General features: G+C 38.3%; 1 protein-coding gene across 1 annotated transcript; it reads left to right on the forward strand.

Moving 5' to 3' along the window:
- Nucleotides 1-4,310: 4,310 nt before the first annotated feature.
- Nucleotides 4,311-25,006, forward strand: LOC139122839 (acyl-CoA desaturase-like). Its single transcript, XM_070688647.1, is given in 5 exon segments — nt 4,311-4,759; nt 19,792-19,922; nt 22,111-22,316; nt 23,112-23,336; nt 23,338-25,006. Coding segments are annotated over 5 exon segments (987 nt in total). The 5' UTR covers nt 4,311-4,530; the 3' UTR covers nt 23,534-25,006.
- The last annotated feature ends 807 nt before the right edge of the window (nt 25,007-25,813 follow it).

The raw sequence follows: 25,813 nt of genomic DNA on the forward strand, positions 1-25,813 counted from the left end.
TGTCTGTCTTTTTTTTTGTTTTGAAAAATATGAAAGCCTCATTCCCTGATACTCTAGACAGGGTTCGTACGGTCCTGGAAAACCCTGGAATTTTATTTTAGCCCTGGACACCCTGGAAAAATGTGATTGAGCCCTTGAAAACCCTGGAAAATGAAGATACTTGAGACTGATGTAGTTGAACTTAACAAATCTGATAATAAATATTCCAAGAAAGCTGAATCTACAGGGAAATGTCTTTGTTGCAAAGTTAAATAGTCTTAGGAGTGCAAATTCTAAGACTGCAAAAAGAGAAAAACAAACTGAAATACAATCAGTAGCTATACAGTTAGAAGGAAAAGCTCAGGAATTAAAGCAGTAGATAGGTACAGTGTGTTGATAAATTTGTTTTCATGATCAAGAGCCCTGGAAAAGTACTTGATTTTAGTTGAAATAGCCCTGGAAAACTGGTCAAAAAACCCTGGAAAGCCCTGGAATTTTATTTGTCCCAAGGTGTACGAACCCTGTCTAGATCATGTACAAATGACCAAATGCTATTTTTAAGAAAGCTCCAGTGGTGATATGACTACATGCCTGTTCTACAGATCCATCTCTTTCTTAGTTATCAATGCACCTGAATAGGGATGGGACAAGCATAAGTGCAAACAGTGCAACTTTGAATTTCTGTCGGGTGAAACCTATCTTAAATATACAATGATATACTTTATGTATTGATGAATCTACTATCGCAGTCAGTGCTATCACTTGTAGATATGGTGGGTTTTTTAAAATTGTTACCAATCAATTTTTTTACACCAAGGCTCATGCCAGTGCATGTATTTGTTGTATTCTTTTACAGATCCAAAATAATTGAGATTGTCTTTTGATCAAAAGTTGAGTTTTTTAATAATCTTCATCGACTTCTGCAATACATATTGACTTACCCCGTACGCTTTACCCGTTCACCATCGTGGTTCGAACCAATCCGATTGTTTTCTATGGTAAAGTTGGACCTCCGGAGAGAGAAATAGGAGTGAAAGGGTTAAAGTTTAAAGGATAGCGCCCTCAGGGTTCAGTTTAAGAATTACCGGTACATGGGATATTTATCAAATTTCCATGTACATGCAGATCATTAAATACGGTACAAAAGGGGGCAAACTAAGCTTTACTTCGATTGTATACGTTTGACCCATCCCCATGTAATGTCTCAATACATCCATACTCAATTATCGTGCAACATCAGTCACCCGAGGGCGCTCATTGCAAAGCGCTCACGAGTGACTGACACTTTAGTTGCAAAAGTTTTACAGCTTAATGATCGGTGAACTTGCAAATATGGGAATACAAGGGGTTTTGCCGATGAAAATCAAGAATAAAAATAGGGGGGGGGGGGTCATCTTGCAAATTTTGGTACTAGAGAAACAAATTACCCAAGATTTACCGATATTAGAAATTCAAAATGGCCACCATCCCTGTGTTAACTCTAAGGAGAAAAATAAAAATTTTCGAATTTCGAAAACTAAGCCTGTGAAAAAATTTCTTTCACCAAGAGCTTTAAAATGAACCCCAACATATGGTAAAATTGTAAAAGTATGAGAGTCTAAATGTCTGTCACCGAGGTGCGTTCTACCTTAATAGCATAGTAGGATGAAATCCGAGTATTACTGATAAATCATTTCGCGTTTAAAGGGTACTTAACTTGCACAGGCTACATTACACACCACTACTTTGATTCATTCAGCGATTTTCGAATTATTGCAGGGCAGGGGAAACAATGATTACTTACCTACTGAATCTGTTATTTTCTGTGACGTTTCTGACCGGTTGTCATGTTCGGTCAGTGAGTTTGCGTCCACCTGACTTTGATTTGTCCAGCATTTATTTATTTATTTATTTATTTATTTATTCGTTCTGACATCCAACAGGCATAGCCCAATAACTGGATGCAAACAGAGAAAAATTAAAACATGAAAAAGACAAATACAACATGCAGAAACTAATTTTAAAAAAAGGCACTAAACAAGTAACAACAGAGACTGACAAACATCAAAAACTCTCGGTAGTAAAATGACTATCAGCAAGAGATAATAAAACAGATGACAGCATGCTCAGCTACAGCTTTTCATATCTTTCGATAGCTCTCAAGGCAACAAAGTACGGTACCTATACCAAAGGTCGTTTTAGCAACTGTTTATCTTGTCGTCGTTGATTTTTTTTTATCATTTAGAGACGAATGAAACTTACTTTTTCTTATTGTTGCTGTTGTTGTTGTTGGTTTTGTTCAATATTGATGTCAATACGATCATGTACAAGAAACTTTTTGGGATTTTGGATTTCAAGGACACAGATTTCCTATGAGGTATCGTAATAACCCCGCTCCCGGGAGTACGGTGCGGTATAATACGGATGTGGCAGAGGAGAAGGCACGGTACTAGCTTTTTCTCACAGGCTTTGTGGAGGAGAAGTCGGCAATAACCCGAGCTGGGGCTAGGTTTGCCGCAGGATATGTAGAGTAGCATGGAGTTTTGCGCTGGACGGCAACCCCTAGCAAAACATTGAGCTATACTGTACTGCAGCAAGGGCAAGGGTAATATATGTTCCAAATTAACGCGACATTACCAGATACTATACATGGACAACTAGACAATGCCCTTCGATTTTTAATATTCACCAAGAACAGGTCGGATCATTAGATCTTTGATATGGGGTGGTAAAGTCGAAAAAACTCAGGAAAAAATTGCTGAAAATTAAGAAATTATTCTCATAAAGATAGGCCGACAAATGCCGGGGTGTTACGCACCGCTAGATGTGAAAATCCATATAATTTATCAAATTTTGTAAGTTGCAAAATATGCATATCTGCACCGTGGCCTCCACTAACGAGATCTAATGGTGTATCCCTTGTATAACACTGGAGTTGTCCAATCCATCCATTGGAAAATGTTTCCAAACAACCTGCGGTTAGGCGAGCACATTGAAAATTTCAAAACTTTTGTCACCTTTTGAATATATTAAAAACATCATTAATAACCTAATTGTACTGACTGTCGAACCTGTCGTTATCAGGGATATCAACACAGTCTGCAAATTATACATGTAGTTATATCGAAATCCAATTGCATTATATGGGAATATACTAGTCCTGTTCTTGCATACGTTGCACTATCCATTGCATTAAGACCTACACGATGCTCTCTCTCTCTCTCTCTCTCTCTCTCTCTCTCTCTCTCTGTCTCTGTCTCTCTCTCTCTGTCTCTCTCTCTCTCTCATATGAAAAAATGCTGTCAAACAACACCAACTCTATTACACTGTTTCTTCACTTCAAATCAAGTTGTATGTGAAGACGTTTCGTTGGCTGAATCATGATAACAAACTAGAATAAACGAACCGAACGAACAAATCATAAGAAGCACTGAATTTGTCGAAAATAAAACCGAATGTTATATTTTAAAGCATTAAAGGTCATATTGCGGAAATAAAAATGTCTGCACTTACACGTAGAGCCTCAGAGTAAATATGCTGGTGACAAAATGAGGCACTTCAGCAATTCAAAGTGTGTGTACATTATAATATATATAATATATATATATATATATATATATATATATATATATATATATATATATATATATTTATATATATAGTTAGTTAGTTAGTTAAACTCCTTAGCGCTTCAACGTACACGGGACGGCTGTTCAGCACTCATAGCCTCACATCGTCGGATGACGTGAACAACAGGGATCCGACAGCTCACATTAACATATGATCCGTGCTGTTGTGTAGGCGTGCTTTGGTTGAGAACATGGGGTTCGAGCCATTGGTCATGAAGATTATACAAATCGGTTTTTTGTGTAGCAAAGTTGCGACATGGTGACGGATGTTGACCATGGAATATGTAAGCTTGAGAATTCTATTGTGATTGATTGGCTGAGCGCACTGAAAACACGTCGCTCTCTCTCTCTCTCCAATTTTGAATATAACGCATTGTTCCGAGAGCGAAATCCGCTGGCAGTGTGACACTGGGCAGCATTTTATTTTTGAATCATGACACAAACAAACTGCACGTATGCAAGAAAAGTCGTAAGTGACGCAGCTGTACCATGTGTACAATCATCTCGTCAGCTGATCGCACTACTATGGCAGTTTGGTTGTCTCGACGTCCCCGTTGGAAAACTGCCGTCACCTGATTTGGATTATACCAAATACAAGTAAGGGTATGGCTAAACTAAGTAGACGAATCGGTAGAAACCCTTCTATCCTCAGCTTCACTACATCTCGCAACTGAACGTGAAACACGGTCTATATTCCATGTTTTGTAGAAATATCGGTAGAAGTACAAGAAATATCTGTCATAATTTGTTGCAATGCTAGCGTAACTATGGTAACGTTGCATTTCGAGGCTGTACTTCCCCATGCCATAATAGCCGAACCCTGAAAGTTCAGTTTGCCTGAAAAACAACCTACATTTTCACCGGAACAGGAGAGTTCATAATATCGTACGAGAGAGAGCATCCATCACATCTGATCAGAAGACCATTCTTCAAGGCTGCCAATATGCCTCCCAGGAACGACGTGTTTCAAACGATCGCGACGGAAGATGATACCGGGTCTGCATCATCACCCGAAGAGGCGGCAATCCCCAATGACGCCGACTACCATGCTCCGGAAAAGAGGACATACACGATCGTGTGGAGAAACGTTATTTTGATGGGACTTCTCCACATAGCGTCGGTGTATGCTGTCTTCTTGTTTCCAGTCTGCAAGTGGCAAACGTTGCTTTTCGGTAAGTCCTATCACAGGTGAACATACATACCCGGGCGCGTTCTGCTGTTCAAACCAACCACGTGTTACCTTTACACGCGGACGCAGGAGTGTGAATTATTATAAAACCGAGCGGTACGTACCTATATATATATAAACAACTGTATACAGATATGGACACGTAGCCCACGTGCAACGTGTAGACTAGCTGTAACGGAGGGCCGGGTGGGACTGGTTTGATATTTTTGGATATAAAAACTTACAATAGCATAGCAAAATATATAAACAAAATATATAAACAAAGCCATTCTAAGACCCTATCTTTCATAGTATGTTTTATAGGAATAACAAAAGCCAGTAATAATCTAAAATAAAAATATATTGTCGGTCAAATTGCAGATTATTCGCTTGATCCCCATCAAATCATTGGCGAGCGTCATTCCGCGAATGTCAATTACTTGATCAGGTGATTCTTTTAAGAAAACAATCTGTACCTGAGGCCAGACTTGAACTTGTGGAAAATGATTAAATCAGTGAATATTCGGCCTCCTTTTGAGCGATCTATCGCAGTTCCGAAGTTTATTCCATGTCCTTGAAAAGTCTTGAATAACGCCGGGTTCTTTGTGAGCAAAATGATCGGCATCCTTTTATCGTATTCCGTGCGACTGACCCTGAGACATGTTTTATGTAACATGTCTGTCGCCCAATCATGTGGAGATATTATGCGCGCCAGTCCATCGCATGCCTGACAGAGGGGTGGGTGCATTTACCGTGCACGACTTACTGTTGTGGTATGCAAATTTTGAGGCCTCTCCCGTACATGTCGCGGGTACTATGTTTCCTGAAATTGGGAAGACGATACTTTCGTTTAAATATGTGTTCCATGCTATGTCAGTCATCTTTTAGAGCTAGGTTGCTCCAGTGCAAAGTAGCTCGAGATTTTGTCTTGTTTTGCCGACGGTCCAACCGACAACCCGAGGCAAAACCTCGAGCTACAGTACACGGAGGAAAGTGTTGGGTGGCTGTACTTCAGCATTAATTCGGCAATATTAACGGAATGGTGCAACTGCCGACTTTGATTGTTCATTCATGTCAGTTTTTAAGAAGTGATTGTTGTAAATAATAGGAGGGGTGAGTAATATCAACCACAACTGATGGAGGAATATGATTTAAGGATCTTTTCTACTGATATTGCGGAATAAGCTACCACCATCCAAGGAAAGAAGGCATGAAAAAACTGCATCACAACTTTTACTTTTTTATGAACAAGAAATATACCCATTTTAAGGAAATAATTTTATTAGGAGAAGAGAGATACGTTGTTGTGAAAATGCAGATGGTGTAATGAAAGAACTTAATGTTTGTCTCTCCTTGGAAAAATAAATATATTTACTGCAATAGCAAATACTTGAAAGAGAACTTTGGACTACAAGTCGACAGCAAGATCAAAGTTCGATAAAAATTGAGGCCAACAAACTGGGCCATTCCTGTTCTCATATGATGTCATTAGGTTAGTGGAGTAGAGAAAAGGTCTTGTTCCCAAACGGGGTAAAATACATCATAATTTTAGGTTTCCCTTTGTTATGCAAATGAGCAAGAACTGCGGCTGACACCACACAACTCCTGACCTATCAGAAGAGCAGTGTGTCATAAAGAAATTTGCATGCGAAGTGACAATATACATTCAGAAAGTTGTTTCTGTTGTTGTCTTCCCTCCCATACACAGAGGACTATCCGCTGTAATAATCTTTATTTAGGTGATTCTAAACAAATTTTACAAACCAAAGCACAACATTCAATCAGCATGCACAAGAAAATCATTTAAAGTTTCATTTCCAATTTGAAAGGAAAAAGTGGTTCTGTCAACTTTCCTGGCCTGTGCTGGCCTTGAAATTTCAGTCTCTCCAAGATGTGCTATGCTGTGGTAACAAAAAAAACAAACCTCGCTTTCATTTGTTTGACAAAGGAATGGCAGAGGTGACTCAGAGACGTACATTGAGCAGATTTGGAGATGAAAATAGAGAACAGGAGACATGAGCTTAGAGACCGAGAATAAAGCTCCCCCTGAAAATTTTGAATAAATTTAAACCATGCATGATTCGTTTGTTTCCAATATCATTTTAAAAGCCAAAATGATATGGAAATATGTTTAAATCTTTTGGTATCTAAATTTAAAGGAAGTAGAGCAACTTATAGAAGTGATGGTGTCAATTGCTAAAGTTGTCAAAACAGATTTCCTTTTAGTTAGTGATAGTGCTTGTTCATGGATAAACATAAAACATATCCATATGGCTATTATCATATTTTCTTATTGATTTTCATGGTCATGACTTTCAGTCATGAAATGTGCGTCCGTCAACAATGTCACTGTTTGCGTAAATTGCATCAGTCGGTAACTTTTCTCATTGCAAAACAAACCATATTGCTGCTACAAAAAAAACTTTTCTGCGATCACAGTTAGCAGTGAGCAATGACTAATCACTAATATCAAAATATGGTCAAGAACAATGAAGCTCAAAATTAATGCCAATGTCAGTGAGTAAGCAAGAAACATCCGGTTTCCTGTTTTGTGTCGCAAATAGATGCTAACAGATGAACCTTCAACCCCCATCATGGTCACAACCATTCCAAGGGACAAAAACTGTAACTTGTGATTGTAATATTTCTGTGAAGTTTGTTTCAGGAAAAAAGGAAATTTGTTCTCCGTTTAGAAAATTGGAAGGCTTGGCTACACAATGCATTATTTACAATAGGATGTAATGCTATTGTCGATGAATAAATTCCAGCTATGACTGAATTCAGTTGTCAACAATAAATAACATTGGACGTTATAAAGGCTGCTTTGATTAGCATATCTACTTGTTTTCAGAGTTAGTACAAGGAGTAGAAAGAGAAATTATATAGAGCGAGAACAAAATTAGTTTGAAAACACGTCAAAGTTACATATGATAGAGTTGTAATGGGTTTCAGTTCACTTCATCCAGATTGGGAAAGTAGTCAAATTTAGGAAAGCCAATAATGTTTCCAGTATGCATGTCAAGACATTTCAAATACCTCCACTGCCTTGGATAATTTCTCTTAAGCTATGTTGACGGCCACAACGAAACAAAAAGATGCATTGTGATGTCAAAGTTTTCAGGATTACCAAATCAATGAGGACACTTTCGCAAGGTCTCAGTTTGACTCTAAGCCAAAAAAAACATACAATTGGAAAAATACACTTGCTGCGTGTGTATAATGTATTCCTCTGGCTCAGCTCCCCTGTACAATATCCTTTGTATGCAAATAATGTAGGTCATATGATGGTGATGTCATCGTTTTTGCACAAGTTACTTTTCCCTATCAGGAAAAATACCAGTGGCCTTGTAGGTTAAGAATAAAAAGTGTCTTTACCAACACCTGTTTTTGTATTTTTGTTAATGAATGACATTGCAGAAATCACAATGGATATTCAAAAACATGCATATTTACTTTCAAAATTTTAGCATACGTATACTGTGCTTGCACATTTCGTAATGTCATGTGACAAAGATGCTCTATGTGTGTTACCAATTTTCAAATCATTGAACTCGTCAATGTGAAACTTCTTACACCAGTTTGTCAAAATTTGTCATTTTCAACATCTTTATTACATTTTGCAATATTTTTGCAAAATTTTTCCAAAGTTATGCATATTTATGAGAATATACTTACCTTGTCATATACTCACCATTCATATTTAGATTGGTACAGTATTTACCCACAAGGAAAACAAATATTGTTTCTGTACATGACAAACTTTACGAGAATTGCATCAGAGCTCTCTTTTAACTCTTTTGATTATTAATTTCTTCCCAAATATGTTAATTATATGTTTATCAAATTACTTGTATATTTTTTCAAATCGGTGTGCACCTTATATCTGTCAAGACAATGCATTATCTGATAGGAGTTTCCACAAATTATGTAACAGTTTTATAAGAATGCTATACATTGGGTTTTCTGTTTACACTGTGTTTCAAGTAGTCTGGTTGATATGATCACAGTCACTCCACAAAACAGTGACCGCAATATGATAAAAGGCCAAACCTTTCCTGATAGCAGAATGTTCATATTGACTCATATTCATACTAGATCTTTAAACATACCTGTGACACTTTGGTCAAACTCATTCCCACACAAGATTGGATGCACCTGGGTAAACCCTTTTGTCAGCCATTTTGCCCAACATCCCTGACAGAGTTGTTAATGAATGACACTGCAGAAATCACAATGGATATTCAAAAACATGCATGTTTACTTTCACAATTTTTTTCCAATTTTTGCCAAAATCTTGATAAAAAAGTGTAGCCAGTGAAATTTTATGTCAATTTGGTCCAAAATTACAAAAAATATAATGAAAAATTCATAAAAATTGGTAAAATTTGCACTAAAACTTTGGAGGGAAAAATTACAGCACTCATAGGGTTAATATTTTCATGAGAAGATCAAAATGAACATAACGATAAATTGTTTGGGATGAGGTCTAGATTGATCGTGATGTAAAATTATGAATTCATAATGAACATAAACATTTGCAATTTTGGTAATATTCAGCCAATACTTGCAGTTCAGTTGCTGAGTTGGAGGACAACTACAAAGCCCTTGTGTGATTTTAATTGAAATTATAAGCATGTGCTACTAGCTGTATACATCTAATATCTATAGACTACAGAGTCCCTGCTGTCTTACACAATGTAATTCATTTTTCACTGATATAACACCTACGTACGTGAGCCTGTACCCGCTGCACCAAAAAATCTGAAAAGGAGAAAAAAGTGAAACAATTTATTCAACAAGTGGCTATGGCAGAAGAATCTCAAACAGGTCTATTACTGAGGAGAATTGCAGCTCTCATAAATTATGAGTTGATGTCCTTTAGCAAAAAAATCTCCCTTGCAGGATTAGGCTCACATAGGTTCATCCCTTCTGACATTTCACGTCAGATGCTAACCTTTGACCCCTACACAATTATTGGCCTCTGCATCATTGCATTGTTTTTCAGGAAATCTCTGTCAAGATTAAATTATTTACCTTCAATCTTCAAAATAAACAAAAATATCATTTATCTTGAAACATATCTACGGGTATGCTGCCAACTTGCTTAAATGTGACAATGTGACTAAATAAAACACGATGTTTGGGAAGATTAGGTGACAGATTGGCCTGTACATGCCAAATTTCATGACACTGCCACTGAAAATATGCTGTTGATGTGCAGCGTGCTTGGAAGGTTATATCTGATTGGTCGATTGTCACTATTCACAGCAACTTAGGGAGTCTTTTATTATTATTATTTAATTATAACAGTAAGATTCACACACCCAATTGATATCAGCCCAAAATATGCAACATGAACTTTTTTAACCTGTCCCTCCCAATTCCCTGTAAGCAGGTCCATTCTCACCATTGATAACAATGGGTTTGGACTGAACCATGGTGGTGAAAGGGGCAAGTTTCATGGACCAACAATGAAATTACTATTTAAATTTTTGTATGGATAATATATAACTTCATGAGTTTCAGGGAGTAAATTTTGATCTCTTCAAGCCAAATTGGTAGGATTGTGAACTCAAAAGAAAAATTCTAGTCTTCAAGAAATCTATATATCAGAACAAAACTCCCCCAAATGGCATTCTTTACAATAAAGAATGCCATTTTGGGGAGTCTGTAAGTGTACCATCCAACAACATTTTAATTAAGATATTGCTCCCAGAAACACCTGGTTGAGTTATATATCACAACAACATAAGGCATTCTATGAGTGATGTTCCAAGTGAAACGGAACAAAAACACTGTGCTTGTGATGAAAATGGACATTTTGATCTCAGAAATTTGGTAACCTGCTGTGATGCAATACTGATTTGAAAAAGGTCGTTGAACTGTCACCTCGCTTCTGTCAATCGGCGTGGTATTAAATCTTTCAAGGTGACAGTACAGTGGTTTACTAAACATAGATATATGTCAAAGGAGTGTTCCGCATAGGGTGCCATGACGTGTCCAGGGTTTTCCAAATACCTGTATAGAGAAGGCACAGAAGAATAATTAAATTGTTCCTCTGAATTGCCACTTTTTTAGCCAATTTTGAAATTTTTTTTGAAATTATGGCAAATATACATGTATATAAGCATATGGCAACTTTCAGGGCATTTTTGTCTTGCATATTTTTACGATATTTTTTTTCTTCTGGGCACATGTTGTAATGCTCAGAAGTTGTTCTGACAGTGCTGCCTGTAGCCTGTATATGTATTGCCTCTATTATTGTGGACAGTTCGTAAAATCTAGACTCCAAGTCATCAGTAACAATGTGTCTAGTTGAAGATTTTGCTGGTTCATAAAAAAATAAAATACATTGCCCGCTGCCTCTATAGCTTTGCCAAAATATCAAGAACAATAATCTTTTCTCTCTGGCCTAATGATGTGAATTCTGCACAAGAAATTACATCATCACAGCTATATACTCCTTTCAACAGCAAGCAACATATAGAGCATGAGTTACGATATCATATGTGTGAGATACTTCTCCAAATGAACAAACACAACCATAAAAGGACATAGCGGAATACATATTCAGCTCTTCAAAGCCATTATCCATTACAGACTGACCTATCAAAGTACAACAGAGAGAGGCAAACAACAAAGATGGCTTATATGTAAAAAGGTATTCACAAGCAGTTTGTTTGTTGGCTGGCCAGCAATTTCTTTCCTTGTATCAGTGGAAAGAGGTAATGAGAAACAATATTTAAATCATTGATAGATTGGTAAATTTGTGTTTTACTGCTGAGAAGGGAAATTTGTAACCCCATGGAGCTGAGTTTGCCTGGTTTGGTTGTTTGTGGTTGTTTGCTATGATGATTGGATGTGGCAAAGGGTGGTCGCTTTCACTTCCCCTCCAAATTTGGATGTTATCTGAAATACCTTAGCAGTTTTTCATCCAGGATGGTGTTAACAGGGGGGATTTTCCCCCTTTACCAGAAAATTTAGGGGGGGGGGGGATTTCACCAGTTCATGTGTTCTACTTGTATCTCTAAGGTGAGAATGGCATCATTTCATGGGGGCCTGGTCCCCCCTTGACAAATTACTAGGTGGTGCCAACATGTCACCAGAGGGGGAATCCCCCCCCGTCCCCCTTTCTAGATGAAACACTGCCTTAGAACTGGATATGTTACATGTAAAAAACTCCATGGTTACACTTTCATTGAATTGGCTGGCCTTGGTGCTTTGAATATACTGGTCATTGACTCATGTGGTTTACTGCTGATGAATGTACTGGATACATGCACAGCTTGTACCAGTATCATGTGGCAATGAACCCTCACAGTATTTTTGTTGGTGATAATTTCATTCTTGTATAACTCATTTGCATATTTTAATCCCATCATGCCGATTGCAGCAAATGACAAAATAATAGGGAATGCACACAATATCATTCTCCATTGGATGAATGATTACATACCAATATGATATTTTCTCCATTATCATGAAATTGCAAAATATTTTCAGGGCATTCTTTCTGTCTACCATCACCATTCCAGAGGACATAACCATTCTTTTTGGGGGGTGGCCAGAAGATTTTCCTATTCGCATGTTTTGCACAAATTTTGCAAACTTGTTTCACTGCAAAGGCTGCAATTATTTGGTCACAGTTTCATCGTTGAAACATGAAACAAGGAAATTTGAGTTTCCTGTATGAGAATAACAACATAAATGACGACAGTGAAAAGTTGAGAACAGGACAGTGGCATTCTCGAAACCCTTCTCAGTCTTCTTGCCTGATATCTTTGTTAAAAAATATAACTCAGTCCTTTTTACAAGCATTCATTCCTCGATGCCACTTGTATATGGGAAAGAGAACCAGACACTCACTGAAAATTCATCATTGTACCTCATGACTTGTAGGAGTCAGGTATACATACAATCCCGACTCAAACGACAGATCGTTCAATTTCATTTAAATTCATAGACATTGTTAAACATGCACATTTAATTCAAAGCACACCTGACTATTGACCTGACCATTTAAAAACATGTCATCTTTATGGATCTCTAAGGTTTTCTCCTGTTCATGTACCGCACATACAGATAAGGAAGGTGCGCCCTGACACAAAGTTAAGTCATCACCAAACACCGAGCGTACAGGTACAAACCAACACTTAACCTATATAACCATACAGTCAAGAGCCCATAAAACAGAAACACTGTATTATTATATTTCATACTACATGCTGATACAGATTTTTACTCAGTGAACCAATTTAGCTACCCACTCAATCCTGAGCCTCTTTTTCCTACTTTTATCATACTAAACCCAAATTTTTCCTCCATTACCACACTGCACGCACCCAGGCACACCGTGACTACGTACCATGGCCAAAGATTTTGCAAACTTGCTATCATGGATGTCATTCCAATCTTCTAAATGGCAAGGAGCCAACTCGGCCATGATAATACACCACTGTAACTATTTTTCAAAATAAGAACTACTCTATCATCAACACACCTCTCCAATTTATTGTTATAGTCACTACACCACAGACACCAGAGGTGAAAAACTCAATTTAATATTTTTTATCCAAGATACCAGAAATACTATAAACCCAATTGTCATATTAGCTATCCAAGGAACAGCATAGGAAATTTGACAGTTTTCTCTGTCCCAAGAACACTTACTTTTACTCAAGAAATCGTTAAATCAATGGCGGGGTGACTTCAGGAAACTGAAATTTTTTATGGATTCAGAGTCCAGGACTCTTAGGAGTGACGGCCGAACTACGCTGCTCAAAGCTTTATGATACATTCATTCATCATGGTTTATTCTGTCATATACAAATACATGTGTAAACACTGTTAGTTTTCCATTGAATGCATGGACTTCGATCACCAACAGAGATAATAAACATTTAGTGACCATGACCTTACCAAAATCAAGTCCAAAAAGATGAACTGTGGATATTCCTATGTAATTTCATTTTTCATCCGTGAGAGAAAAATGTAAATGATTGTGTCTCTTACAGGCTTGTTAATCACGTAGGTAACTGCCAGGTAGCTTGTTTTAAGGCAAACCATTTGGTCTCTGGCAAAGTTGAGGCCAGAACTAAGGAATCTACATCCAGGTGAAAGGGCTGTAGATTTGCCTGCCATACTCTGTACTGACCTCAAATACCCTGTTATTTTTTCACAAGTAGGAGTGATACAGTAATCAACTGTGATTAATGTTGTTAAATCTCTACAACATAATTGTTTCATGTTCAAATTTCACAGCAACGTATGTATAAATTGTAAAAAAATGACCCAGTGACCGTTATCAACCCTTATGAAAATGAAACTGTGCGGCAGCTCTGCTGTAGACTAGCGGCAGCTCTGCCGTAGAGTTGCTGCACTAGTGCTGCACAGGAAAGCTGTGCAAGAGAGGCTGTGCAGGAAAATTCAGCTAGCTGCACTGTTTCTGCACAGTGTTAATCTGAGCAGAAACTGTGCAGCAGGAGACAAAACTGTGCAGCTTCTGTGCAATAATCTCCATACTGTACACCTTGTGTGCGGCAAATGTAAAATGTGTACAGGTTGTGTACAACAGACCTTGAAGTGTGCAGCTTGTGTGCAGCAGGCCATCAAAGTGTGCAGCTTGTGTGCCAGAAATGACATTACATATACAGATTGTTATTGGTTATTGCTGCAAATATGGAGCAACACATGATGGGCACATTGCCGACTATTTCATTACCGGGAGTACAGTGTACCATTGCACTTCGTGACCAGTCATATTCAAGAAAACAAAACTGACCTTTCATTTATATTTTACATTCATTTATTTTTATAACTTTTAAATTATAAAAACTGTTTGATAATGGACAGCTTTTAAAGCACAGTTCAGCTGGTGAAAGCGACACAGGCCTAAACTCAACAACATTGCAGGATGATGGTATAAAGAGTACATCTGTATTATACAGCAGTGACATGTAACATCATTACATGAGTACCCCTTCGACGATCTGGTTTGGTAAATCAGGGTTCAATCGACAACTGAATTTTTAGGGAAACAAATTTTTAAAACAGGGACTTGTCTGACTTGCAAGTTAAACTCTGTATTTTCTGCGAGTGATACCAAATGCACTGAAAGTTTCGAACGAAATCTATGATGGTCTGTAACTTGTGTAAGGACGCGTCGTAGACTTTTGTTACTGCAAATCTGTAACTTAAAAATATCGACAGATGAGAACTTTTCATTGTAGAAACAAACAAATAAACTTTAATGTCGCAGGACCCGCTACTAGTACCTTGTCTCCAAGCAGGGCCGTGGACGTGCTCAGACTTCACGCTGTAGCAGTGTATACAGTATATACGGTACGTTTACAGTGCCCAGCACTGGAAGCTATTAAAGTTTGTGTCCGGTCATCGCTAACAAAATCTGGCTTTCTGTTACGACTGGATTGATTTTCAATGCTTTTGTCCATGTTTTCAGCGTTAGATAATTGCCGAGCACAATTTTGGGGTGTTTCACACCCCATCCCGACCGCTGTACGAAAATCCAATACGCTGCTTCGCCAACGTCCATCGCTGAGACCATGGAGGTAGTAGAGAAGGAGTCACAACTGAGATAATTACGTTTATTACTATTGTTCACCATTGGTTTAATCCATTTATGTCCATTGTTTAAAACCCCTTTCCCGCCATGTGCGTTGCCGACGGTACCTTCGCAACCGAACCGAGTGAAATTAACCTGGGTTTGCTAATGCGACTCAGTTTCTCCACAGTGTCATAACACATGCGCAAAGACTGTATTTGCGTAGCTTGGGTCAAGTGCGTCATGATAGCGTAAGAAACGACACGTTCCGTCCACGAAAAGTGAAGTTACAAGGAATTTAAGTTTTTCATTCTCAAAATCTGGGTAATTTTAACGTCGTTTTTATATACTTTACATTCGATCGCAGGAACCTTTCCATGTTAGAATGGAAGTTCTGATCACGAACTTTTCAATCATGTACTGAGTATGGTGCAGCGGACTGCAGCACTGCCGTGAGCGTGGGTTAAACTTGTAGCGTTTCCCGGGTGTTTAATGACGCGACGCGACGCCAGCGACGCCATAGGCGACGCTGCGACGCTTTGTTTCAATGCAACGTACGTGTTGTTTTTATATCGCGACCATTCATTAAAGTCATGGACGTAGCAGTTAAAAGCTATGCTTTCTTATTTAACCTTATCATCAATGCCAGTACAACATGATAAAACACGGCAAGAACCAAGAACTGGATTTGGGAAAAAGTTGGCGTGTTAACAATGCTGCCTACGATGTATGGCATTTTTTAAATCGCAAGCTATCATCAACTCAGTCTTCGCGCCTTTGCAGATACAAAAGCTCCCTTCCTCAATTATCTGTTCCTCGACCTCTTTAACATCGTGTACATCAAAATCAGTGGAACGACTCGAACTTCCCGACGCGACGCTTGGACACGTGACGCCATGTTTGAAGATCTGTCAACTGCCGAGGGACGGCCGAAACACCCGAACGACCCCGAATGAACTTAATCTTGTTTCCTAAATCCGAGAAAACGCGTTCGCAAGTCCCGTTGGTGCTAATGGAGTAGTTAGTAAGGCAAACAGCGGCAAAACACATGGTCCCTTTGATCTCCGCCTAGTTGTGACTCCTTCTCTACTACCTCCATGCTGAGACTGAGAGCAGCCGACATGTTTACACTCTGAGGTCACGGTTCATCAAGTTCAGTTCGCGCATTGATATTGAATCTTCGTGTTGAAAGAAATTTTACTCTATTTTGAGTCTTTCTATGATGAAAATAACCAGTTTCATTATACTTGTAAATTGGGTGCTCTATCAAGTATAAAACATAACGGATTGGTGAATAATGTAGAGTCAATTCCAACGTTTAAAAACGGGACTACATTATAAATCGCGTAATGATTTATAGATCGCACTTCCGTTAACGTCATGAGGCTTGATCGGCGCGAAGTTAGATTTTGGTACCATCGGCTGTGTACTTGTTGTTAGGGAGTTATCTAGTGGACAATTTCATGATCTTTCTATGGAATCGCCAGGCAAATGATATCACAGTGTTGGAAAAACGTGTATACAGCACCAGAGATAGACGGGTTTCAAAATTTGTGAACGCGAACAGCAGTAAAAATGCTGACTATGTTTTCTAAGTATGTACACACGGTTCGGAGAGACCTGCAACCGGAAACGGGATCGAATCATCCAGCCTCTGCGAGCCATTCTCAAATGTACCGGTAAGTCAATGTACCGTCCGTCTGTTCATCGCTATAATGTTCTGTAATCGTTGCATTGCTATGTTTAGATACAGATAAATTTTCGCTGAGTACTGATTCATACTGAATTCACTTTCGTTTCACAACAGTTACAGTAAGTGCTGAGATTTTTGCAGATTGTCGCCCGTCGCCGCCGTTGGTATGTAAACAACATACGGCGAGCTGTCCGCTGTTTGACATTTGATCATTATTAATTTAATAATCATAAATGTATATGCATTTTTTGCTTCAAGTTTTCAACTTTTTTGTCTCTTTTCAAATAATTATTGATGTCTTTCATCAAATTGCGATGTTTAAATGTGTGGTCAAACGGTAAAGACTTATAGTACTCTTCCCTGAACGATTTGTATTTTTCAGAATGCATACTGAGGAAGGGACAAGAAATTCAGAGAACAGAAAGCCAAATCGCAGCCTATGACAGTAATGTAAATGTTACATGAAACTTCTCGAGTCAAAAGAAAATCTCTTGAAGATACTTGTGGCATGAAATGAACATGGCATTTAAAATAAATCGTACCACAATTTGAATTTAATCTTTTTTTCTCTATGTCTTTTTATTTAACAATAACTTCATTTGCGCTGACCATTTTTCTTGTGAAACTGGTCTTTCAGAGCTTAGTTGGATAAAACACATCTTGTGCTTTCCACAGTCTGTCAGGTTTTCAACGGTGTCACTAACATTGGCCATGTTTACACAAGCGATTTTACAACTTCTGTGTACATATCTGAGCTGAACGTATTATATCGTTGGAAAAGATAAAAACGTTGAAACTTATGGTACAATACAAGAAATTTTGCTGTCACTTAATTGTGTTGCTTCTTTGGTTTTCAGTATCTCTCGTCTATTTAATAATGTATTTCGTTTTCTTACTGTTGCTGAAATTGGTAAAAGTTTTATCCCAGAGCTGACTGCTGTGGAATTATGCCAACTTATGAAGGAAATTTGCATTTTGTAGTTTGCGGCAAATCTGCAGTAACATGCAAAATAATTTGCCGCAAATTTTACCTACTCCTGGTAGCTGTCCTGCAAGATGCCACAATTTCTGTGAAGTTCCTGCACAGTCTTTCAGGTACTCTGTAGTTCAAAGGACTATTGTGCAATCACAGGCTTCCACATTTCCAACACAAAGTTACTGCAGTTACTGTTTTCAGCATTTCTTGCACAGTATATGTGCTCAGTGCAGCTAATGTGTATAATGCAAAAGAATCATCTTACAGCAAAGCTGCTGCAACTTGTTGTATTGTTGCACAGTTCCTGCACAAAGCTACCGCACAGTTACTGTTTTCATTGCTTCTTGCACCTGTGCGGCAGCAACTAATTTGCATGAGAAAAAAATCGCCTTACAGCAGAGCTGCCGCAACCTGCTGTATATTGCTGCACAGTTCCTGCACAAAGCTGCCGCACAGTTACTGTTTTTATCATTTCTTGCGCCTGTGCGGCAGCAGCTAATTTGCATGCGAAAAAGTCGCCTTACAGTTGAGTTACAGTAATTGTCTGTTGCACTAGTGCCGCACCTGTGCAGGAACACTGTGCAGCAGGCTAAAAATTTTCATAAGGGCAAATCTGAATAATCAACCAACGCCCCATGACTATAATTTGCTGTATCTTCAATCAATCCGCGTTTATAATTATTCTTAATTAAGACACACTTTGTATATGTTTTGCTGTATTTTATTTTATTAACATTTCCCCCTCTGAACTCTGGAGCCAGAAATCTTGTCATTTGCAAAAGTTTGTTTTGTTTTATTGGGTTGTACCCTCACGTGCCCTGATTGTAACCAAGCAATCGTTTCAAGTATGCGGTCTTAAACTTTGTGCCTTCTGATCGTTGTTAGGGGTGACTATTTTATGTACAAGTCAGGGACACCTATAAAGCATAAAACAATTGGCTGTGGCAGTATTGTCTGTTCATCATTGTAATGGATGATTGGATGAATTAAGTGCTTTCATATAGGTTCTGTGACAAGCAAATTAATACTCATGAAACTAAACAAAAGCTGGACACTTTCTGCAACTTTCAGTGTCACAGTTGAAGTTGCACTATATACTGCTATATTCTACCGTTTCCAAATACTTGAGGTCCATAATTGCCTGTTCTGTAAAGAGTTCCTAAGAATCTGTAACGTGTGAAATTTAATGTATGTGAGATGATTGACAGTTTGTTTTCCCATTGAGCAGCAGCAAGTCAAAATGGCAGGCTGAATTTTCCTGATCTTTCCACGTTGTTATTTGTATTACGACAGCCAAGATCTCTGAGATATTCTCCTCTGCACAGAAAATACCAGATAGATAAATCAGTTCACTTGCATTACATGAGATGCGTGACAGCTGCCTTGCCTTTTTGATATTTGCAGAGCAGCTCCCATCACCACAATGGTTTTGGTTTTCTCCATTGTGTGTGGTGGATAAGGTGGAGATAGGGGTTTTGGAAGGTGTTGATGTTTAAAATGTACGTCATAATTGTCCTATTCTGGCATAAAGTGTTGTTTTCTGACTGCTGCAATGTTCTGTAGATTTAAATTTGAAGAATATGAATATGAACATTGAATATGAAAAATATAATTGTTGCAGTGGTGGATAGATATACATGTGGATAAACTGACACATAACAACATACACTACATGTACTTCTATAGATGCATGTGCATATAGTTTTGTTAGTATTATTAATCTGTTCAAATTTCTGGTTTCACCAATCGTCCTACTTGATGACGATCTCAATCCTGATGAAATCTGTGTTTCTGTTCTCCACACAGCATTTATCCTTTATTACTTTGGTGCCACTGGGATCACAGCAGGTGCTCATCGTCTGTGGGCTCATCGTACTTACAAAGCAACATTTCCTCTTCGTCTCTTTCTGGCTTTTATCCAGACCCTGGCATTTCAGGTAAGTTGCTCAGGAGAATTCAAAAAGTTTACTTTTATTATGAAAATCTTATGTAAGAAATTTTTGGAGCCAGGAACTGCCGGCCTTTTTCCATTAGGATTCTTCTACGGGAGAGCATGGCAAGAGTTTATATATATATAGTGCATGGCTGGAGTTGTACGGTTATATACCGGTAGTATAGTTATATAGTTATGTGACACAGGGATTTATGTGACACAGGGATGTTTCTATATGATTCAAGAAAGAGCATTACAATGGGGCTGACTCAGTGTTCTCCCTAGGCCCTTCAAGCATCACGTCTCCGTGACGCTTGCCTTGATTGCCGTGACGCTTGCTACAATGCCGTGACGCTTCAGATTTTTCCCGACACCCTTGATTGACAGCCCCACTTGACAGCTCAGTGTATCCATTGGCATGGGACATCTGCCAAAACTAGCCTTATCAACATCGTTTTTAGTCCTGAATAGACTTTTTCATGTCGATTGACGGGTTTACATTAATCAATTGACACGTACATAGGTGTTGAAAAAACCACGGACGAGCAGCACATCGGTGTGGCCGTGACTTTGATCATGTTGGTTGAGCGCCGTGTTAATGGCCGTTTATCGTGGGAGAATTTACAGTGACGTCGACGCCGTGAAAATGCTGGTGGTCAAAGCTATCGGTCAAAATAGCGACCCTCAAAAAAGGTTTATAAGGCGTCTATACCTGATGACGGTTTGTCTACATGAAATCTCCATGGCAGCATTGCGAATGTAAATTTGTATTTTAATTATTTTTTTTTTTGCTTGTTGTTGAGACAAACGGTGAAAGTATCAGAGCAAGCAAACGGTAGAGTTCGTGGGCTGCAACGTTACGTGTACGTCATATTACGCTACGCTGACTTGACCTAGTTTCGCGATGTTGGGGTCACTGTCATTTTACAAGTTTTTTTTTTGCTAATTCCGCAATCGTTCTTTTGCATTCTTGTCATCTTTTTTTTATGTCGCACAAAGTTTTTAAAAAACATGAGTTTGGATTAACTTTTTGGTCGCGAAATGATGTCTACTGTGCCATGTGACGTAAACTAAACAGGTCGGGCGATTTCCAAGATGGCGGTCGATGTGTGGGCTTTGAGCGTTTCGCGCTGTTTTCAAGTTCAGGTCTCGTTTCAGGTTCGCTAAGGAGGCAAGTTATTAAAACGACAGGTGTTTCATGATTTTGGTGACGATCATCCGTGTAAATACGTCTGAATTTCTGTTATGGTAAACCGTAACAGTTCCTCTATTCATTGGGACCGTGACCGTAACGTGTTATATGTGCTCAAAAACTCGCTGGGGTACACAGCCCTGATTGTGTGGCTTCGTTGCTCTGTATAATTTCGTAAACAAGTGACGCAATGTTTCATCGCAAATGTTTCTCCATGCAAGAAGAGTACGAGTTGAATTTTTACAACTGAAGTTGGACTGTTGTATGAATTTATTTCAGTTCATGGTGCCCCTGATATGTATGTTCATGCAGCAGTGTGTAAGTGAAATAAAAGGCATATTAAATGACTACAATTTGCAGTGACTGTTTTTTATGTGTGTATGTATTTAAATATATGTTAATGTATGCATATTAATTATGTAAATTTTATGCAAATTTCCGACATGCTTGCCCTTGATCCTAGGGAGAACACTGGGGCTGACTTAAGGATATATCAAGAAATTCCTGCACTGACCCAAAAAGACCCTAAAATGCCAAAACTTTGTGTTGCTGGTTTTGGAGGGATCTCATAAAAGATTCCAAAGAGACTGTCGAGCTGCTCTAGTCAGGTGCTACTTCAGCCTTCAAAACTGAATGCAAACTAAGCAGGGTAAATCCAATTCAGGGACAAGGTGGTAGAAGATATAGGTATAACGCATGCCAGTCAAAAAATATCCTATAGGAATCATTGAAGATTACCATAGGACTAAAATGTGTCTCCAGGATTACTATGGGATTTCTAGACAATTTTAGACTTAGTGTTCAAAATTACGACCAAAATCCTGCAAACTTCCTAAAGGAGCTGCATAGGACTCCTGTTAGAGTTAAACTTTGTCATATAGAATACCCATGGGATATTTTTGCCAGGGAGAGCATGGCATGAGTTACATGGGATATTCCACTTGTTTCAAGGCAATCATCATGCACAGTTACATTTCAACTTTCCCTTCTCCCAATTTAGAATGATATCTATGAATGGGCCCGTGATCACAGAGTTCACCACAAGTATTCAGAGACGGATGCTGATCCCCACAACGCCAAGAGGGGTTTTTTCTTCTCTCATGTTGGTTGGCTGTTGGTGAGGAAACACCCAGATGTCATCAGGAAGGGCAGAAACATAGACCTGAGTGATTTGAAAGCTGATCCTATCGTACGAATTCAGAGAAAGTAAGTGTTGCTGCCACTTGACACAGTAATAATGCCGATCTTGAAAGTGTGTTTTAATAGCATTTTTGTAAAGTTATTTATGCAAACACATTATGGTTCTTATAACTTTGTGTTTATCACCATAAAGCAGTATTTGATACCACTTTGGGAAAACTTGCGATTTCCAGTCATCTGTTATGTTGTGGAATACATAAAGAGACTCTCTTAAGCTTCCTTTCATGATTCAGAGTATAATATTGCAATATTTTCCATCTCCTCTGACGCCATCATTCTTAAAGTTGTGAGGAAATGCCAATTGCACTTTTAATGGCCAGTTACAGTATATATTTACATGTACACTCTATGTATTGAGGAAAAGTGTTTTTTAAAAGCCGTATCTGTAAACAAATTAACTGACACATTTGCAAAACAAGGACAAAGGATCAATATGTCAAGTAAAAAAATATCAACAAGAACTTGAGAAAACAAGATTTAGGACTGTTGCCTAACCTTGACATGTTACACCCTCTGGGACAAGAATTAATGTTGGTGCGCCATCCAGCCGCAAGTTCATGTATTAAACTTCCGTCATTCTCTGTTCATTAATACTAGCTTGTACTGTGAAGCAGACTGCAAGATCCATGGTACGAGGGCGCTCCTTTCCTGCTTCCTTACACGGCTCAATGTACTCTCACTTATTTAGTTTGATAACAAATTTTCCATGTGGCCAATCAGTCTTGACTATTCTGTTATAGAAATAAACAGCAAAAGATGGACAGTTTGTTTCAATTCATTTCTATTGTTATTGAATTTCAGGATTTACAAACCAGCGGTGATCTTGGTATGCTTCATCTTGCCTACCGTTGTGCCGTGGTACTGGGGCGAAACAACATGGAATGCTTTCTATGTGTGTGGCCTGATGCGCTACGCGTTTACGCTTCACGTCACATGGTGTGTCAATAGTTTAGCCCATATGTTTGGCAACAAACCGTACGACCGCTTCATCAATCCAACGGAGAACAGCTTTGTTGTCGTCACGCGCTAGGAGAAGGTTTCACAACTACCATCACACCTTCCCTGGGGATTATGCGACCAGCGAATTTGGGTTTGAGCGATTGAACTCTACCAAACTCTTCATTGATATCTGTTGTTTCCTTGGACTTGCCTATGACAGAAAGCAAACTAGTGCGGATGTTGTTAGGAAACGCAAGATTCGTACGGGCGATGGCTCTTTGTAAACTGCGTGCTGATGCATTAATCTTGCGAGTAGAAAATGCCAGTCACTGATACTAAGGAATATTATGTTTCATATGCGGTTAATTGAATGAATAACAGAGATGTAAAATTTACTAAAGTTGTATGTTATAATTAACATAGGATCGTTTAAAAAAAGTTCAATGAAGTAGTGAAGTAGCAATTGCTAGGTCATCATCAGTGTATGTGTACAGCAGCAATAACAATAATTTTTGTCGAAATGCAGTTTTGGATTGTTTTGGAATAAATAAATAGACAGTATCTGCTGGTTTGTATGGTTATAAGGTGGTCCAGCTGTTATAACCCCAACCTTTTTTCCCCCAGCGACAATTGTCCAGACATCAGAATGTTAATGGCCATGGTGCTTTTCCAATGAATTTTATAAATAGTACATTATTTAATTTGTCCGTTAATACAAAAATTGGCACAGTTGCCAACATCTTTCAATATTTTTCCAGTTTGCGTAGCGTGGCTTTCATAGTATTGACTATTTCAACGGACATTTATGCAAAGGGCACTGAAATCAATGTGCTGAAAGCAAGTACCCGTACTTTGAGAATTCATTAGATATGTGCTTGCACAATAGAATGCGCCTTGGCTCGTTCATTTGAACTTTCATATTTTTTACAGTACTTTTCTGCTCTGCAACTTCAGTGGATGTATTTTCAAGCTACAGGAATAAATAAAGTTTTCACCATTTTGATTTTTTTTGTGAAAATTGCAAATTTAAATTTTCAACTCAAAAACGTAACTTAGTTTACGGCAGGTATTTTCAATTTCATATGTAGGTTGACTTTAGGTAATTTGTCTCTCTAATACCAAAAATTCCCTGTTATCCCTTGGTTTTAATCCTGATATACAAAGAGTATGCCATTAGCCCTTTCACCACCATAGTTCGACCAAAATCCATTGTTTTCTATGGTAGAGTTGGACCTGTACATAGGGAACTGGGGGTGAAAGGGTTAAGCTTCTTTGAGAGATTGTGAGAAAAAGTTCTAGATTTTTCAATATTGAGGTGTACCTTCATACAAATGTTAAATTTCTTTTCAGTTGGAACACTGTACATCGAGGGATTAACACATGAGTAAGACAAGAACTGACTGTGTTAGAATTATGTTTTTCTGTCCTATGGACGACAAAAAATGTTGCGGTTAGCATCTCCAATATTCTCCATAAATTGACCTCGCTTAGTACAGGGTCATTAGACCACATTGTTAAGGTTTTGGCCAAGGATGATGACCTGTACCTGACCCCATTTGTTGCCTTGACGCAGTGATGGGGAAAATTAGGTGGAGAATGAGATTATGTAACATTTCACCCAGTAACCTTTCACCTTCAAATTTGCATCTGTCATGCAAAGCAAAAGAAATTTACACGATAATGATATCACTGAGTTGACATGTCAGATTTGCTACTTTTATTTTAAAAATCATAGAAATAAAGTGTTTCACTCAAAATTTTTATGAATACGGTGTTTAAACTTCCATGAGTTTGCCAAGTGAAGTATGATTGGCTTAAACACAGTCCCTCTGCCGGACCCACACTGGTATGGTGAAGAAAATACCCATGATTCATAATATTGTAACATGGATTTGCATAAGTACAGCAGGTTGACTGTCATCACTGAATCAAATTTTCGTAGAACTATGTTCTCATTTGTAGTTTCCAAACAATACAATTTTCTCAGATGAGAATGTAGAATTTAATTTTCACAGGAATATAACCCCCAGCACACTAAAAGCTGTTCTTTTATTGGTCATAATGAAGGTCTATATAACTGCAGGCCTGTTCTAAAAAAGGCACAGATTTGTTGAAAAAAGAATCTGAAGTGGAAATGAACATATAACAGTCATCATAGCTTATTTGCTTCAGGTCGTCCAGGTTTATACATTTATGTAAAAGCATGATTTTGCTAATTCAAGATTCACCACATGATAGCCGCATGTGCCCTGCATTCAAAGTTTTCAACAGTAATCGGTATTGCCACACTGCGTCATTTACTTAGATTTCATCCCTTTATGCCGATTCATTTACTTTGTAACTTCAAGCAGTCTCTCACGGCGTGACCATATTTTCATGGAATCAAAGTCCAGAATGGAAATTCCACGTGCCTGTCTCAGTATCACTGCAACCTTTCAGCTGCCAGACTCATCTACGATGGGTCAATTTGGGGACAATAACGGCAACTGTTTATGATATTTGTATTATTTTTGTGCCTGAAAACAAATGCATCCTCATAAAAATATCAAATTATAAAATATATT

The sequence above is a fragment of the Ptychodera flava genome, chromosome 22 (assembly GCF_041260155.1).
Source record: "Ptychodera flava strain L36383 chromosome 22, AS_Pfla_20210202, whole genome shotgun sequence".
Taxonomy (NCBI): domain Eukaryota; kingdom Metazoa; phylum Hemichordata; class Enteropneusta; family Ptychoderidae; genus Ptychodera; species Ptychodera flava.